Source organism: Notamacropus eugenii, chromosome 6 (assembly GCF_028372415.1).
Source record: "Notamacropus eugenii isolate mMacEug1 chromosome 6, mMacEug1.pri_v2, whole genome shotgun sequence".
NCBI lineage: Eukaryota > Metazoa > Chordata > Mammalia > Diprotodontia > Macropodidae > Notamacropus > Notamacropus eugenii.
The window spans coordinates 42257028-42276152 of NC_092877.1; the positions used below are offsets into that span (position 1 = coordinate 42257028).

General features: G+C 44.6%; 1 protein-coding gene across 2 annotated transcripts in view; it reads right to left on the reverse strand.

The window, feature by feature from the left end:
• Positions 1-1158: 1158 nt before the first annotated feature.
• PTPN5 (protein tyrosine phosphatase non-receptor type 5) overlaps positions 1159-19125 on the reverse strand; it is a 112149-nt gene continuing 94182 nt past the window's right edge. For both annotated transcript variants that reach the window (XM_072619669.1, XM_072619668.1), the window contains 6 exons: positions 6572-6651; positions 5547-5684; positions 5323-5433; positions 3426-3586; positions 3197-3310; positions 1159-2629 (listed from right to left, as the gene is read on the reverse strand). In XM_072619669.1, coding sequence (XP_072475770.1) covers positions 2536-2629; positions 3197-3310; positions 3426-3586; positions 5323-5433; positions 5547-5684; positions 6572-6651 — 698 coding nt within the window. In that variant the 3' untranslated portion in view covers positions 1159-2535. The remainder of the gene's footprint in view (positions 2630-3196; positions 3311-3425; positions 3587-5322; positions 5434-5546; positions 5685-6571; positions 6652-19125) is intronic.

The window sequence follows — 19125 nt, forward strand, 5'->3', positions numbered from 1 at the left end:
CCAGGAGGGATATTTCCTCCTCCAAGGGAGGTACCTATCCTGGGGTTTATAGGAATGATGTGTTCAGAACACCTGGAAAATGAATTATTGGCCTTTGCCCTCTCCTCTCCCACCGAGAATCAGGGTAGATTTGACTGTCCATAGACTTCCCTATTTTGACCTCCTTGAAAGATTCAGAACTGTGTGGGAGGGAAAAGTTGGCCAAAGTGTATGATTCATCCTCACCCTCCCCCATCCTCAATGTCCTAAGCTTAGCTCAAGTCATGAGTTAAAACGTTCCTCACCACCCTATCCCCTTCTGCCCCATTCTTCCTGGCAAGTCTGACCTCAGTCATCAGAGCTACATTTGCTCTGTCCTTTGGGGAGGGCTATGGTTAGAATAGATCTCTGAGCTGGGATCTAAGCCTGGTGGATTCCCCCAGGCCCTGGGCCCTGGGAGGTGACATTGACATTTTGATCCAGAGCCTTAAAAGGGAAAAAACCTGAGGCCACAACCGCTTTGAGGCCCTAAGGGAGGACATGGGATAGGGGTGTCCAAGATGCCTGCAAAGGTTTGGGAGAAGATCCAGAAGAAGGGGGAGGAGCCCAGCAGGGACTCAGGGAGAGTAGGGGAATGCCACTCAAGATAACTTGACATCTATGTAGAGACTGGTCTGCAAAGTCTTTGCATGCTTCATCACATCTGGACCCTTTGCATTTGAAACCAGGCTTTGGTAGCAACAGAAACCATCTCCACTCTGGTTTCCGCACTACACAAGGCCATTTCTTTCCTAATCCGCATACAAATAAGAAAGGCAGGAAGTGGAAGAAAGTGGAAGCTGTTCTGGGTCAGAGGGGTCTCTCCTTTGGAGTAACTTTTCTGGCTTCCCTGGCCTTGGTGGGAGAAAGTAAAGGATGCTTTGTGGGAGTTTCTCTTGGGAAGCTTGAGAATGGAGTATGAAAATTTCCTTAATTGAACCATACAAGTCATCCAATGGCTCTAACATTCATCCACCAGTCCCAGGAGGTGGCCCAGAGGCCGGAGCAGGCAGTAAATATGAGAGATGAGCTGTCGGGCAGGGGATTCCTGAGCGAAGGCTCCAGAGAGGAGTGGTCTGGAGTTAGGGGAGGGGGCTGCGGTGTGCGCGTGAGTGTGTAAGTCACACAGAGCAAGGCCGATTTTGCTCAAAATGCCGTGTTTATTGCTGTATTCAGTGACCACGAGCAGTTATAAAAAGACACCTCTGTCTGTCACAGATTAAACACTCAAAGGCAGCTATAAAACCGCGTGGCTCCAGGGTAACACATACTGCCTAAATCATGCACACCCCGCCGATGCGTTCTCCACACACTCACGGACACGGGACATACCCACGGACACATGACCCACAGTGACACAGAAAACCACTCTGCACAGAACTGGGGCCAGCCCTTGCCCCTCCCCTTCCCTCCACTCCCAGCCCTCCCTGCTAGGCCCCAGGGGCACCAGTTCTAGTGGGAGGTCCTTGTGCCCCAAAGCACCGCCCCTCCCTCCCACTCTTCCCTTCCCTCCGGGACATGGGACCGCCCAGTGAGAAGTGCCCCTTCTCTGGGTACTGGGGAGTAAATGAAAATTTGTGATTGTTCTTCAGCAGAGGCAGTCTGGGGTGGGGTGGTGGAGAAGGGGAGCCTCAGGAGGCGGGGGAGTAAGCAGTGACTTATTACCGGGGAAAGGTTGGGAATGGGAGAAGGGGGAGAGCGGAATATTTAGACTACTGTAGGGTTGTGGGTTACACCAGGATTGGGGAAAAGGACAGCCTCAGGTTGGGGGTGAGGAAAGGTGGTCCGGGCAGCCCAAGGCTGGGGGGTGAGTGGTGGATAAAGTGTAAGACCAGCTTTGGGGATTGGTGGGGAGAGCCAGCCTAGAATTAGGGGAGGGCAGAAGGGGGTCCCTTATGGTTAGCGGGAAAGCCTAAGGCAGGGCGGGGGCCACCTAAGGCCTTGGGTAGGAGGAGCAGGCAGAAGGTCTGGACAGGGGGCAGAGTCTGGCTCAGTCCTTTCTCTCCCTCACTCTTTAGGCCCTCCGAGTTCGCTCCTTACCTGGCTCCCATTGGTAAACGGGGTTCCAAGGCTTCCCCTCCCTCCCCGGAATGAGCTGCTCCCCAGAGTGGGCTGCCAGCCCAGGCAGAGGAGACACAGTGTCCGATTAAAACATCAGAAACAGATGGACAGACAGTGAGATACACGGAGCCCAGCACATACAGTATTTGGATCAAGTTAAAAAATGGGACTGGGAGTAAGCTGGGTAAGCCAGAGCTGGGGCAGGGCTCAGCAGAGGGTTGGGGCTGGGGGCTGGGTCGGCCGCCTGGCTGCGCCTGCCCCAGGACCCCCTGTTCTGGTATTTACAGTAGAGAGAGCTGCAGTTGGAGGGGTTCTCACGGCTGGTGCAGACAGAGCGGATGAAGCGAAGGAACAAAACAACGCTGAAGGAGGAGCGCTGGCCGCCGCCCTGGTGGGACTCTACCCAGGTTAGGCAGGTCTCTGGCCAGGGCGGTGCTGTCCGGCCCCAAGGAGCGCTCACTCCTTGGCTTGGGAAGAAAGCTGCTTCTCATACAGGCTCATGACGTGGTGTACAAACTGGTACTGCTCACAGGTCTGGATCATCCCGCCCCTGGCAGAGCACAAGAGGTGTCAAAAGGGCAGGGCCCAGGTGTGGAGGCAAGGAGAAGGCAGCACAGGCACAGGGGCCTTCCCCAGGGGGTGATGGGCACTGAGACCAGACCCATAGGGTTGCCTGGGCTCCAGCCAGATTGAGGGCTACCCAGGGGATAAAAGGGGCCACCATCTTTCTGTCTCCGCTAGGGGAAGTTAGTCTTTTCTCCATTTAGTCAGCCTGGCCATGAGCAGTGGGCATTAGTGGCACCAAGGGCCATTCCTGGAGGGAATGACCAGAAGGAAGGAAGCTTCCTTGGGTTCCAACTCCTCCACATTCCCCTAGGCAGTCAGAAACTGTTTTCTCTTCCACCCTGCAGGCAGTTTGTTTTTATCATTATCTCCAGCACCTAGCCTAAAGCCAGATGACTGGTTGACTGGGAGTTGATGTTCACTGCTCCAAGTGGTGCCCATCCCTCAGACACTGTCTCTCTACCTCCCCCTCTTGCTTCAGACCTGGCCTGAGTAATAGTTGGCATGACAGACCAGTCGGACTCCCTCCCCCACTCATGCCCACACAGCTGACCTGTCTTGCCGAAGCTGACAAGCTGTCTTCAGGATGTCCACCACACCCTCTCTTTGCAGTTGCTTGCAGCAGATGCTAGTGGCAATGAAGCAGCCAGTTCTCCCGATCCCAGCACTAGGGGCAGAGAGAGGCTTCTGAGTGAGAGTCAGAGAACCAAACCGGGTAGGGTGGCAGAAGGTCTGGCTGGGGAGAAGTGGGGTGGTGCAACCCCTCTGCCTGAGGGACCTACCTGCAGTGAACAATGATTGGGGCAAAGCTCTGCCCCTCCCAGCCGGCTGCTTCCTCCACCTCCAGGACCAGCTGCAACAGTGGTGGTGCCCGATCAGGGGTCTTTTGGTCTGGCCACGAAGTGAACCAGTAATGCCTTAGGCCACGCTCCTCAGTCCCACTCTGCAAGAGGGTCAGATACCGGGGAGTGAGACTCCCTGACTTGATTTTAGTTCATCCACTTACCTAAACCCCCACCATGACGACAGGTGAGAAATCTTTCTCTGAACCTTCTCCCATGCTCTGTCTTTCCCTTCATCAGAGTAAGCAAATATATAACCAATGCTGTCTGTCCTGTCTGGGTAGAGTCAGCCTGTTAATTGGCAGACTGCTCAGTCTCCCAGCTCAGCCAGCCTCTCTGGGCACCATTCTCTATTCTGCTTACTACATGAGTAGGAAAGCTACGCTGTAAGTTCAACGGGTGTCGTAGGCAAAGTTCCTGTCAGCACCCACTTGACCTGTGCCTCACTCCTGCCTGTCTGGGACCCTATGGAAACCTCAAAAGAGTTGAGAGGGGTAGCAGGGAGAGGTCCTAGACTGATCTCTTGTCCTTACACTTTGTAGATTCTGATGTTGATGGATATCTCCGACTATTTCTGGACAGAGTGAAGCCACCCCAAATAGGACTGGAAGTTGAAAGGGACCTTGTTGATTATCTCGACCAGTCCAATGATATGAAACTCCAGTAGAAATTGGGGTCACTAATCCATACCTAAGTGGGTCACATATTGACTTAGTTTAAAAATGTAACATTATCTATGCTTTATTGTATACTTAATTATTTTGTTAAATATTTTCCAATTGCATTTTAATCTGGCTAGGCCACACTGGAGAGGGTTTGACAGGTCAGCCACCTTGTTTTACAGAAAAGGAAGTCAAGGTTTAGGGAGGTGAAATAAATTGCTAAAAGTCACACAGATGCTGATTAATAGAGCTGGGATTTGAACCCACATCCGTTGACTCTAAATCCCAGGATCTTTCTGTATCACAATAACTTCCCTTTGATTCTTCTTGTCCAGTCTCCACAAGGTTGGGAGGTACCTGCCTTCTCCACACTGCCTTTTCTATATTTAAACAAAATGGAAGATAATTTCTGATTCCCTTTTGTGGTAAGAGAGCTGGAAGGAGGAGGATTCGGAAGAGCATAGTTACGAATGTCCCCCTCTACTTGCTTTCTTTGGGCCATCTTATTTAATGTTATATGGGTATAGGTGACTGGAGTTTTCCCTTGGATTCCAAATGCTCAATGTGTGCAAGGAAAGAGAGGCCACAGTACAAGGGGAGCAAGAAGAGACTAGAAGTTAGGATACCCGGATTCCAGTTCCAGCCTGTCAGTAACTCACTTTATGACCCTAGGCAAGTCCTATCACTTTTTCTTGGCTCCAATTTCCTCAGCCGTGAAACAGAGATATCAATCTTTTGCCTTACCTAACTCAGAGGCCTTGTTCTGTTTGTGTTCATTAGCTAAGGTAATGTCTGTAAATGAGGTTTACAAGCTTACACCTGGGAGAGGTGAGCGATAACACGAAGACATGGAAGTAAGGCTGACCTGTTCAGATGTGATAGGAACTGGGATTCCTGCAGGGGGGGAGGGGGGAAGGGAGTAAAAAGCACCATCCCTCCTCGGCAGACTCCTGGAATCTCTTCCCTAGAGCTCCCTGATAGGCCTGGGAGTTCCACATAGGGGGTCTTCCCCACAAAACCACCTTTCCCAAGGAATGATTCCTGGGGTTCTGTTCTAATCCACTGTGTAAGTGGGTTAGACAGATGCTGCCCACTCTCTGCTCTCTCAGGCTGGTCAGTCTTTTCTTGATCACCACCCACTCTGCCCCCCTGTACCCCCCAGCCCAAGGTCTCACCCTCAGGGTGATAAGACGAAGCCGGTAGTCATCTGCCTGGATGACCTGCTTCACTGTGATCTCGACCCCGTCATACACAACCTGCTCCTCTGGCCAGTACTCTGTGCATTTCTGTAGGTATACAAGGTACATTTAGTGGAATGGCTCTTTAGCTTCGCCCACCCTAGCCCAACCCTTTTCTGACCACCCCCTCCACCCTTTCACAGAGATACAGCCGCTTCTACCTCATTCATTTCTTCAATATTGGTGATCATCACAATAATGGGAGCATGCTCCTGCCACACCATCCGCCAGAAGTCACTCACGGTGTTGACGATGGGTCCCTGAGTGGCGATGTACACCTTCTCCTCCCCTCCATAGCCCTAAGCCACAGGCAGGGGGAGGGAGGCTCGTTTCATTATCACATAGCCCTCTTTCTACACTTATCCTTCACAGACTAACATATCTCAGGCACGATAGAACAGTGATTAAAAAAGGCTAACAAAGTGCTGCCTAGAACAAATCCTTAAGAGATCTACTTCAATTTTAGAGAAGAATGTTTTGTCATTAGCATTTGAATAATTCTTTTGAATATATGCCTTGAAATTGAAATTTTCCCCAGAAATCTTGTTAATGTTTTCTAGTCAATTAGTAAATTCTTTTCTCTAAGTAGCAAAAAAGAAAGACAGAAATTCCAGAAATGTTGTTCAGTGGTTTTCAGCTAGGTCCAACTCTTTATGGCCCCATTTGGGGTTCTCTTGGCAAAGATATGAGAGTGGTTTGCCTTTCCTTTTCCAGATGAAGAAACTGAGGCAAACAGGGCAGGGTTACATGACTTGCCCAGGGTCACACAGTTAGTAAGTGTCTGAGGTCAGATGTAAACATACATACCACCTAGCTGCCCCAGAAATATATACTCCTGTAAATATAATTATTCAGTCTGGGCGAATCAAATTCAGATAACTAAGTTTGACTGTAGTGGTCAGGCCTGCCTCTCTCCTCTAGCCTCCAAGGCTGAGGAGTAGCTCCCTCCATCAGCTCATTATTCCAATTCTAGGGATACTCCAATTTTAGGGACCCCCCCCCCCCACAGGCCTCCATTTCTAATGCTCTGGAGCCATTTTGAATTTCTCTTTCTTGTCACAGACTAGGGGAAGAGTGTGGGATTCACCCTATTGGCTCTTCTCCCCATGGATGATATGCTGGCTGGGAGGGAGTAGTCTGGGGCAAGGATATCTTTGATAAGAGTTGTAGGGGCAGGGATACTTACTCTTATATAGTTGGCATTGATGTATGAGTTCAGGGGGTCATCTTGGTCTGGCGAGGTAAGGCATACCCTGCTGTGGGGGTCTAGGAAAGAAAGAGGGGAAGACATTGGCTCATTCCTTCCTCTGCAGGGTTTGCAGGCTATGCTCCCACCACAAAGGGTGACCCTACCCACTCAGGTGCCCTCTTACTTAGAAAAGGGACACTTGAACCTTAGTGCTCAATGAAAAGAGGACAGCCTTGCCTGCTGAAGAGGAGACAAATGTTCTCCAAAGCTTCCCTGGGATCCTGGGGATGTTGAGGGGCCAAAAGCAACTCAGAGGTGCAGGATGGTGTGAACGGAGAATATGCATTAATGGGGGGAAAGGGGACATTTCAAGTGATGGATGAGTTGGGCTTTGAGTTTACTGATACTTTTCCATTTTACCTTTCTATTCCATTACTAACTTTGCCTGCTTGAAATCTCTTCTTTTGTGCTAGGATCTCATATATACCACAGCCCCTTGGATTTAGATGCTCCAGAAAAACTCCAATTCTTACTCTTGGTGGCCTTTGGCTTTTGTTTTCTTGTGTCTTGAGCTGACTCTCAAGAAGGAATTGCATTAATGCAAGGACCTAAAAAATTCCCAGTGGACTCGAGGCAAAATGCCTTCCCATCTGGAGAAAGAACTATGGAACTGGACCACAGAATGAAGCAGACTACTTTCTCTTGTGTTTTGTTTTATTTTGTTGTGTTTTTTCTCATGGTTTCTCCCATTCATTTTAATTCTTCCATGCAACATGACTAAGGTGAAAATGTATTTAGGAAGAATGTTATGTGGAGAACCCATATAAGATGGCATGCTGTCTTGGGGAGGGAGGGGGAGAAAATCTAAGATTTATGGAAGTGATTGTAGAAAACTGAAAACAAATAAAGTAATTACTTCAAAAAAAAGGGGATTGCATTCAGCTTTTATGACTCTCTTAATCACTAACCCTGTTAACCCTCTCCACCTCTGCTAGGGTGAGATAACATGATATAGCTCCCTAAACAAACTGTCATGGTGGACAATGTTGGAAACCAATGTTGCCTGCCTGCGCAACTTCCTTTGAGGACTCCAGAAGGGGCAAGGAACCATGGGAAACCATGCCTATTCATTACAGACCCAAAGTCTGGTGGATCAGTTTTTGGCATACTTTGTCATTCCAATTCCAAAAGAATGAGCCTGGAGTCTGTGCAACCTTATCCAATAATGTGTCAGCACTGATTTTTGCTTTAATGACTGAAGTTATTCCCATCTAATACCAGATTTGTACCTAACGAGGGGCAAATGGTACTTTGCCTCAAGGTAATATCTTGGAAGGGGTATGCTTTGTTTTTCACCACAACCACCAACCAATGAGTTCTAGAATCTTGTACAATCATCCCTGACCACCCTGCCAAGATTCTGTCCCTGTCCTGGCCACTGCAGTGTTCTCCTCTATTTCTCTAAGCAGAAAATGATCCCCCTTCTTTCTTGAAGTGACAAATCCAAGGTAGAACCCTACTCTGAGCCACTGCATCACCAAATCTTCCCTTTCCCTCTGCCTCCCCAGTTAGATACTCCATAGTATGGCCATGTATCCCATTTTCTGGACTTTTCTGTCATCTTTCTGTTCCATGTAGATAAAATTGTGTCACTGTACCTTAACCCTTTGCCATTTTTGGCTCAATCAATTTATTCCAGGAGCAGTTACAGTTCTACCCAGAATTCACCTGAACCACATTTGGGGAATTCCTTGGATGATGGGAGAAATTGGTGCAAATTGAGGGATACTGTCTGGCTTGCCCATGTTATTCAAGCATGGTATTTTACTTACATAGGAAGTCATCTGTACTACACTGCTAGTGACTGTAGGGAAGGAGGTAGTAAGGTGGTGAAAGTCCCTTTGTTCCCCAGGTCAACCAATCCATATATCTTGTCCTATGGCCCACCTATTCCTGGCCTTTAGGATTAAGCTGCCATGACCCCTGCAAATCTGGGGTCTTAGTAATGGCTGATTAATGAGCTTCTTAGAACTTCATGGATCTGGTCCCAATCTACAGCAAGTAGGCATCCCACAACTAGTACAATACCCTAATGACAGCTGATAAAGCCAATGGGCATCCACTTCATTCTGGACCAGTGACCCAGGAGACCAAGCCATGTTGGGTGTGGGGAAACAGTGCAAGACACTCACCCTGAATGTAATCTGATCTTTTATTTTATTTTTTTGCTAGTAACACCAGGGATTGGTTGGCTATCCCAGTAAATCTAACAATCACAGGACCTGTGGAAGGTCACTTTCTACTTTTGTACTTCTGAATATATTGTCCAGAACAGATGCATACTGTACCTAGCCATGACACTGCATTAGACCCTTGAGTAAGAGTTTTCTTCCTGGGACTAGTATATTTAGCACAGTGGGGCCAGAGAAGTCATACCTGTACAGGCCACATGATGTGAGCCATCTCCCTCTAGAAGCCTCAGTCCTGCCCTGATCTGCTTACTGACCAGGACAAAGACTGGGACCCTATGAGAATTCTTGGAGAAAAATTGAAAGAAGGGTTTGTTTGGTCCTTCATCTCTCTGACCTGAGTCCTATTAGCATTCGCTCAAAAGAAATGTGGTGAAAGATGGTTGCTGTGACCAGAGAATCCTGTTCTACATCACTGTTTAGGAATGGTTCTCCATACCCTGCCCAATAGAACAGATTGACCAAGGCACCAACAGTCACAAAATGGGATTTCTGGTGAACCTACAACCTGCTCTAGATACAGAAGGGTGAGGAAAAAGATCTTCCAGATCCAGGAGGGCATATATGAATGGCAAGTTAAATTGTTTGATTTGTATAAGGCCCCTGTGGAATTTCTGAGATCTACAGAGTTGATATTGCATAACTGGGCCAAGGAGTTGTGGGTTACCTTGGTGATGTCCTCATGTATTCATAGGACCTTGCCCAATATACCGAACTAGTTTTAGACTTATTTCAGTGTTAATGCCAGCACTGGTGAGTTGTCCAATCAGAGAAAAGTTATTTTGAGGAGGAAGGTTGAATTCCTTGGATACATAATAGGCTGACAAGGAATATATGTATATAGATCTGTTCAAGGTGGGACCTTTGACTCCATGAAAGACTGACACCAGTTCCTTAGCTTTATGGTCCACTACTGTCATTTTATCACCATATTTTCCACTCTGATGGCACCTCTTACCAATATGCTAAAGTACCCCCAGGCTTTCTGGGCATGTAACATATACCTACAAATCTGAAGGACTGTAGGTATATCTCTATCTCTATAATGCTGGGTCCCATTGTAGAGAAGGATGCAATGCATACAATGTCACTGTAGGGGCTGTCTCTTCATAGACAGCACTTTCTGCTTTATTATGTAGTAAAAGTTAACCCAGAAGCTTTGGACCATCTTGAGTGGTGAATGGTTCTCCATCATAATCCACACCAACTATAAGAACCAAGGGCATCTTCAAACTGTCCAGATGCTCAATCAACACAAGGTCTATTGAGCACTATTTTTCAATAGGCCAAAGTTTTACTGTCATATATTTCCAGATGTTGCAATCTACCAGTGAATGTGCTGTTGTGAAAGGTCAAATTTGACCCAATGGATCAGTCATTCTAGTAGAGATGATAAACTTTGTCATAAAGGACTCACCTCAATTTCTTCTCCCTTTCCTGTCCATATTTTGTCCAACATCAATAATTGTGGATGGACAGTAAGAATTCACTGTCCAAGAGATCCTAGACTTATGGAGGTGATGGCTGCTTCCAGTACTGAGGGGACTGGCCAGCGTCATCTCCTTTCCAAGGAGAGTACAAGAGAGCTGGTGTATACTCTACATGTGCCAGATCTGTTAAAGGCTTTCTGTGAATGCTATCCCACCAAGCCACCCTTTCATATCTGAGGTAATGTTTAAGGAAGAAAGGACGGTGTTTGGTTCCAAAGCTCCTCTGACATTGTAGGGTAAGGTAGGGCCCAGAATCAAACATACAGTATGATGACTGACATTTATGTGGCTTATCCTCTGATGAGGGACTGACCTTTTTGGCTTAAAATCTTTGATCCCATATCCTGCTACTGCTTTCATCTCAGCCCCTTAGGTTTGGTGTCTAAGAGGAACCCTGGCCTGGTCTTTGGTTTATATTTACATGGATCTCAAATCAACTTCACTCATTTTTCCCCAGAGTAATGATGATGATAATACTGCTACTATTAATATCTTACATTTATATGATACAATATCTCATTTGGTACTCATAATAACTCTGTGAGGCAGATATTATTACTCCAATTTTATAGATGAAGAAACAGGCTCAGATGAGTCAGGTGTGCTGCCCAGGGTCACACAACTAGGAAATATCTAAAATGGGATTTGAATTTCTGGACTCCCAATTTGGGATTCTATCCACTATGCCACACCATCTGCAGCTCCAATAATTTCTTTAATCGTGTTAGCTGCATTCTCACTTCCCTTGCTACACCCCACAGGGGATATAACCATATAGCAGGTATGTGCTTCTATCTGGTGTACTATAGGCAATCGTGCCTCCCCCTTATCCCTACTCTGTTACCCATCCACACTTTGCCCTGCATCAAGGGGCCCCAAGATGGGAGAAAGGCAAAGACCACAGGGTCTCTGACTCTCCAATCCCCCCATTCCCTAGTTTCATTCTCTTCTCTGCATACTATTCCTGCCAGGTTTTGAGAGTCCATGGAGGACCTTGGTTCAGAGGGGGAGGGTTAACAGCAGGGAAGGAAGCCTTCTAGCCTTGAACAACTGTCTGCTCAGTAAACAGTCAGTGAATATGTGCCTATTAAATGTTTACTTTGTGCCAGGCATTATGCTAAATTCTGGGGATACAAAGAAAGGTAAATATGTAATCTCTGCCCTTCCATTTTACAGAAACAAGATATCCCAACATATAAAATATTTTGTTAAAAGCCCAGATTGAACATTAAGTTGTTCATTGCATCTACTGCTTGCTTTAGAATCTAGAGACTAATCTGAGAGTTTAAGGGTTAAAATTCAGGCTTTGAATAAACATTGGCAGCTTGGTTCTCTGTAAGAGGTCATGATCCCCTTTATAGAGGAGAGTTCTTCAGATGTTTAACCAAGGCCATGAAGAGCAGGTTCCTATCCCAGCCTTGGGGTTAGTCAGTTTCTCTTTTTCCTCATTTCCCTCTTTCTGTCTTTTATCTCATCAACCAATTACAGTCCTCTAAGATTCTAAAGACAACATAACTTTGCCTGCCAACCAATCACCATCGCAGAGCTTCTGAAATGTGAGGAAACATCTCTAGTTCCCTTCAGAGATAGGGTCTTGTACAAAAGGGGAAAGCTGGAATGAAATGCTGAAAACTAAAAATACAAAAGTAAATATTTTTTTAAAAATTAGGATGAAGACAAATAAATAAAATATTCCCTATCAGTCCAAAAAAGGGGGGAAAGCTGGGAAGCCATGTTTTACAGAGCTACCCCACTATCACCTCAGTTTGGATGCAGACTTGGGGGACTTCAAGATTCTCCTTTAATCAATCTCATCTGGAAACAAAAATCTTGTTTATGTTTTCTCCTTTAGTGGGTACTCATTTGGAAGGCCTTTGCCACTGAATATAGGGACTGCATTGGGTAGAAGAAAGTAATAAAGTGCATTTTAAATCTCCGAGAATCCACAGAAATAACCCTAATCTAAATGCTGTGGTTAATGGCTCTAATTTCCAAGGCCAGGATAAGCCCTTGGCTAGAATGAATGGGTGAATTCCTGGGGTGATAGGAACATGTATTTATTGCTAGAAGAGACCTTAAAGATCCTACAATTCAGCCACCTCGTTTAACAAATGAGGAAACCAAGATCTAGCTAGACTACACAAAGCCACACAACCAGTAAATAACAAAGGCAGATTTCAAACCCAGTCCCTTTGACTCCAAATCTAGGACTTTTCAGTTTTTTCAAGGAAGATTCTCTAACTACACAATGGTTAGAGGAGCTGGGTTCAAATCCAAATACTGATGCTTGCTACTTTATGTGACTTTGGGCAAGTCACTTAATCACCATGGGCCTCAGTTTCCTCATCTGTAAAATAAGGGAGGGAGTAGATCAGATGGCCTCTTAATTCCTTCTTGCTCTAACTATATCAACTTATGAAAGCTCTGTATTTAAGCAATATTTTTCCTATCCTCATACACACACAAGCAACGTATACACAGATTATACTCACAGGAATTATGCAGATACAAAAATGTACAAGTATACGCACATGTTCAATAAACATAAACATTGCACATAACATATACACAGAATTTGTACATATGCACACTACTCACTATATATGTATATACGAGTGTATAATGAGGGGCACAATGGATAGAACCTCTGGTCCTTGAAGATCTGAATTCAAATCCAGCCTCAGACTGTACTAGTTGTATACTCCTTGGCATGACACTTAGCCTCTATCTATCTCAATTTCCCCAAATGTAAAATGGGGAGATAAAAAAGGGGATATGGGGAAATTAAAGATACACATTCCAACAATAATTTTACTAGTCTCATGTAGTGTGTGCACACACATACATGGAGTGTTTACACAGATTCTACATACCCACCTTATATAAACATGTAAAATATATGCAAAAATGTCCACATGCAGAATAAATCAAACACTATAGCACATAATATATACAGTATTCACACATTTTATATATATTTATATTTTATAGATTAATTTACAACTCACATATATATTTACTATACATATACATACATATATACTTACTGTTCACATGGTATATACACATTATACATATACATATATTTACATATACAGATAGATAGATGGATAGATAGATAGACGGACAGACAGACAGATAGATAGATAGATAGACAGATAGACAGACACCGTGGGTAGAATGCTGCACCTGGAATCATAAAGACCTGCATACCGATCCTCAGACACTCATCAGCTATATGACCCTGGGCATATCACTTAATCTCTATCTGACTTAGTTTCCTCCACTGTAAAATGGGAATAATAACAGCACCTACCTCACAGGATTGTGGTGAGGATCAAGTAAGGGAATATTGATAAAGTGATTAGAACAGGGTCTAGCCTATAGAAGGTTAAGAAATGCTTATTTCCTTCCCTTCCCGTCCTGTATCCATACAAACTATGGTAATACCGAGCACACACATAGTATAAACGCACAGTACATACCTATGGTAGGCACACAATGTATATATATAGTGTATATATATTTATATGTATGTGTATATATTATATATGTATATATATACACATACTCACACACTATTTATAAATATATACACACCTATATATTTGCTATTATTAGTCATTTCAGTTGTGTCTGACTCTTCATGACCCTATTTGGGGTTTTCTTGGCAGAGATATTGGAGTGGTTTGCCATTTCCTTTTTCAGCTCATTTTACAGATGAGGAAACTGTGGTAAATAGGGTTAAGTGACTTGCCCAGGGTCACACAGCTAGTAAGGGTCTGAGGCCAAATTTGGAGCTCAGGAACTCCAGGCCTCATATTCTACTCACTGAGCCACCTAGCAGCCACATTCCATTTTTTTAGGCAACTCTAACGGTTATGATGCTGAAGACATTAAGCCCAGATTTGACGTTTTTGCAGCTCCTATCCCTTGCTCTGAGCCAATCAGAACAACTTCTATCCCTCTTCCACATCCATGTTCCCTTCAAACCCTTGAAGACAGCATTTGTTTTCTCTCTAAGTCATTTCTTCCTTTTCAGACTAAACATCCTCTGTTCTCTTTGGCTCTGATCCCACTGGAAATACACAAATCCCACAGTTGGATCTTTCTGTTATGAAGGGGAATCAGAGCTGGGGATGGGCTAGTGACAGCATGTTCATTCCCAGGTTACTCACTGTAATGGGAACAGTTAAACATTGTTTTTATGGTTTGTCCGCTGGGATAGGAAATGAATTTTGGCATAGAGAACTCTCACAACAGCGCTTGCTCAGACAGAAGTTTCTCTCCATTCACATACACACATGTACATATATATGTATAAGTGTCCCCAGCTGGGGTATGTTTTGAATAAAGATGATGTGTCTCAACCCTGGCCTTTCCTACCCTGACCAGCAATTCCCTGCCAAGCCATCAAGTGGTATGTGACTAGTCTCTGTAGGATACATAGGGATGGAAGCTCAGAAAGGAGGCAGGGCCACATGGAAAAGTCAGTGAAGAGCATAAAGATTTGTTGCCATCTTCCTGATTCACAATGGGTCTGGGACCCGTGCCTGCTGTGACTTAACTGGGTTATAGACAGAGCTATAAATAGGAATCATTACATGTGAAGTAAGTATCACAGATGGTGTCCAAGGCAAATAGAATGGAGCATGCCCTCAGTTAAAGTCATGGGGGAGTCGGACACCTTGGGACATTGGGCACAAAACTGCTACCAAGGAGGCCACTGTGTGGGCAGGACAAGGAGGGGAAGAAACTCACCTCATCTGCCATCTGGTAGCTTCCCTTATAACTAGTTATTCTTGCTAATTAATTTGCTAAACTGTATTGTTTCTTCCCTGACACAGGACTGTAAATGTTGTCGGCCCAACATTTGGTACTCTGGGATAAAGCCCCAGTAGCTGTGACCCAGTCACAGCTCTGGTTCTAGGCTCATATTTTCCACCACAACATGTCCCAAGGGAAAGAGGGGGTATCTTACAACTTCCCTTATGTGATGGAATAGGAGAAAAAAATAACAACAATGAGCTTTGATTGAGGGTAGAGGACTTTCTCAGAAAAGAAAAACAGATTTGGAAAATAAGCACTTAGAAGGAAAAGGTTTCTGAAAACAGGATGTATGAGTTAAGACACGGGAATGATGAACTCGCTTAGGGGTGGAGTGCCTTTAAGAAGGGAATCATGGTAAAGAACATTTGAGTATAAGGTTCAGTGGAAGAAGAAATAGCAATGTTATGGTGGAGCTGCCCAGTCATAGAAGGAAATGGATGAAAAGTTTCAAAGCCAGATCACAAAATAGCAATGTTATGGTGGAGCTGCCTAGTCATAAGAAAGAAATGGATAAAAAATTTCAAAACCAGATCTCAAACTGACCCAGAGTCTTAATACAGTAGTAATAGGTGAGCTCAAATATTCGGAGATCTTCTAAGGTTCTCTCTTCCAAAATCAGAGCATGTCCCATGCTATTTTATCAGACAGATGATAAGCGGATACAGAATTGACTGAATGGCCAGATCCAAAGAGTAATCATTAATGGATCAATGTCAATCTGAAGCTATGTCACTGGCTTAGCCCTGTGCTTTTCAACATTTTTGTCAGTGACTTGGATGAAGTATGTTGGGTTAAATATGTAGATGGTATGAAGATGGGAGGAAGTGCTAAAGTGTTCGCTGGATAATAGTCAGAATCCAAAATGGATCTCTACAGGCCTGTGGCCTCAAGGCCATACGTGGGCCTCTAGATCCTCAAGTGTGGTCCTTTGAATCCAAACAAATCCCCTTAATGGGATTTGATGGGAACTTGATTCCCAACTTCTACAAGAAGCCTTTCCTTGATCTCACTTTATGCTAATGCTTTCCTTTTATTGGCTTTCTCCAGTATATCTTTGTCTATACCTGGTTTGTACATAGTTGTTTGCATGTTGTCTCTCCCATCAGATTGTGAGTTTTCTGAGAGCAGGGATTGCTTTCCCCCCCTTTCATTGTATTTTCAGAACTGATCATAGTGCCTTAGGACACACAGGAGGTGTATAATAAATGCTTATTGACTTGGTTTAATTGAATGCAAAATAGTGAACTTGATTTTAGGCTACACTGAAAGGCAGTATCCAGAGTGAGGGAACTGATGGTCATACTGGATTATTGTGGTCAGTCCTGAGTGCTATATTTTAGGAAGAACATTAACAAGTTAAAATGGGTCTACAAGAGGGTCACTGGGATGAAGGGTGGTTGATGGACCAAACCCAAGGAGATTGGCTGAAGGGACAGGGAATATTTAGCTTGATTAAGAAAAGAGAAGGGCAAAATATCTCTTTAATTATTTGAAGTACTGTCATGGGGAAGTGGGAGCATGTGTGGTCCCAGAAAGCATAACTAGGAGCAATATAGAAGCTCCCAAAAGGTTGATTTTGGCTCAATATAAAGAAAAACTTTCTCACAATTAGAGCTGCCTCAAAGCAGCATGTTTAGCTTCAGGAAGCAGTGGGTCACCTGTTACTTGGAGCTCTTCAGGGTGAGTCTGACTGGCAAATATTCAGGGATATTTCTGTAGGGATTCCTGATCAGTGGAGGTTGTCACAGATGATCTTTGACACCCCTTCCAACTCTGAGATCCTCTGATTAATTCATCCTAACCTTAATGGGGCTCTGTTTAAATGAAATCACCTAGAGACACTTGTAACCATAGGAACCACAAGTTGATATTTTAAAAGTTAAAAATAAGTCATGACATCTCACATATTGGTAGAGATGATGATGAACAACCCTCCTGGCCAAAACCCCCCAACCCTCCTTCCTTTGCAAACTGAGGATGAGTAGTGAAATGTAAATTCACAGCAGACAAATTCAAACCATTCCTGCAACCCACCCCTGGTTGTGTGTGGGGGAACCTGGCACATGGTGTGTTCTCTCATACTCCAAATGGAGAATGCTGCCTTCATAGAACTTGTTCAAGGCAACCCCAAAGCAGAAGGCCTGTTGGCAGAAAGTAGTGGAACAGAGAACAGGCAATATGCAAGTCAAGAGTGTCTGGTGTCTGATCAGCTGTGACATATAAGGAGAAGGTGGAAGTTGGATTCTAAAGAAGACCTCTATGTAGCCAACAGCTAATAGCAGCTACTCATTGCAGTGGGTCAGTGACAAGAATCTTTCAATTAAATCATAAAACACATCTGAACAAGTAGTTGCTGACATATCCCCATAGAAGTGACAAAACGTGCTATAAAAATATGTCATTCAGGGGCCCTGACAGTAGAATGTTGGGGCAGAGAATAGGGCCTTAAGTCATAGTCCTGACAGAAGACTGGGATTTGCATTTCAGTATGCACCCAGGAGAACATAATGGTGACCTGCTCGGATCATAATGGCTGTGTGGGCCAAGCCTGTGCCCTGTATACACAAGGAGCACAGGTTGGTGAGAAGCTGAAAGGATTGGTGGACTGCCTCATTAGTCTCATTTATAAGGAGATCTACTGTCCTGTGGGGGCGTGTATAAAGGATATGATGAAATATCTCCGGAAAGAAATTAAATCTGATGATCAATGCCTACTTCTGGTTACTGTGAAGGAACCAATAACATCCCCAGAAAGAACCTGGAAAAGATTTTTGGAAGGATTAAGTCCTGGGCAAGAAATTGCTGTGTATGCATGGAACACAGGGTGATCTCCCTGAAGGAAGAGAAAGTAGCCTTATGAGTCTTGAGCGTAGGGATGATATTTTTATCATTACTGCCGACTGAAGGTATGGGATTTGGAAGAAAAAGGCAGAGATAGGAAGTGAACAACTGTAAAAAAGATGGTATCTAGGAAGGTGATTTGGATATTCTACTCTCTACGACAGTCATTCCAAAGCTCTTCCCTTCTCAAGACTCCCACAGCACCCTTTAACTTGGTCTTTCAGTGGTGATCTTTTCCATTTAAAAAAAATCCCTCCCTTAGACTCCAACAATGCTAACTATAGTCCTATGTCACTCCTTTTCTCAGCATCTTCTTTACTTGATGCCTCTACCACCTCTCTTCTTTTGTTTTTTTTTGAGACATTTGGGGTTGTGACTTGCCTAGGATTATAATCTAATAAGTATCTGAGGCTGGATTTGAACTCACATCCTTCTGACTCTTGGCCCTGCTTTATCCATTGTGCCACCTCACTGCCTCATCTTATTCTTTTCTTAACCCCCCTGCAGTCTAGCTCTCCTGAAAGTACCATTGATATTAATCACCAAATACAACTACTTCTTCTCAATCCTCTTCCTTCATTATGGCTGTGCAGCATTTGACAGCATTCCTTATATTCCCCTTTTGAATACCTTGTCCTCCCTTGGTTTTTATGAGTCTGCTCTCTCCTGGTTCTTCTCTTACCTGTCAGACCAGTCTTTCTCGGTCTCCTTTGCTGAATCTTTATTCATATCATTGCCACTAACTCTGGGTATGTGCCATGAGATTTCATCCTGGCCCATCTTCTCTTTTCTCTCCATATTCTCTTACTTGGGAATCTCATCAACATGTGCTGCATACATGCATAATGCTCCTTTTCCTATCACCATGCCTTTGCACTGGCTGTTCCCCTTGCCTGGAATGCATTTTCTCCTCGCCTCCATCTCTTGGAATTCCTAGCTTTCTTCAGAGCTCAGCTGGAGTGCAATCTTTTAGACCTTTTCTTATATCCTCAGTTACTTCTCCCTACAAAATTCTCTTGTATACATTAAGGTGTATCCTACTCCAGACTGCATTTTTTTACACGTTTAAAAGGTTAAGCACTTTTCACATCTGTATGGATCTGTTTTCATCTTGGAGGGGACAGAAACTAAATGTGTGCTT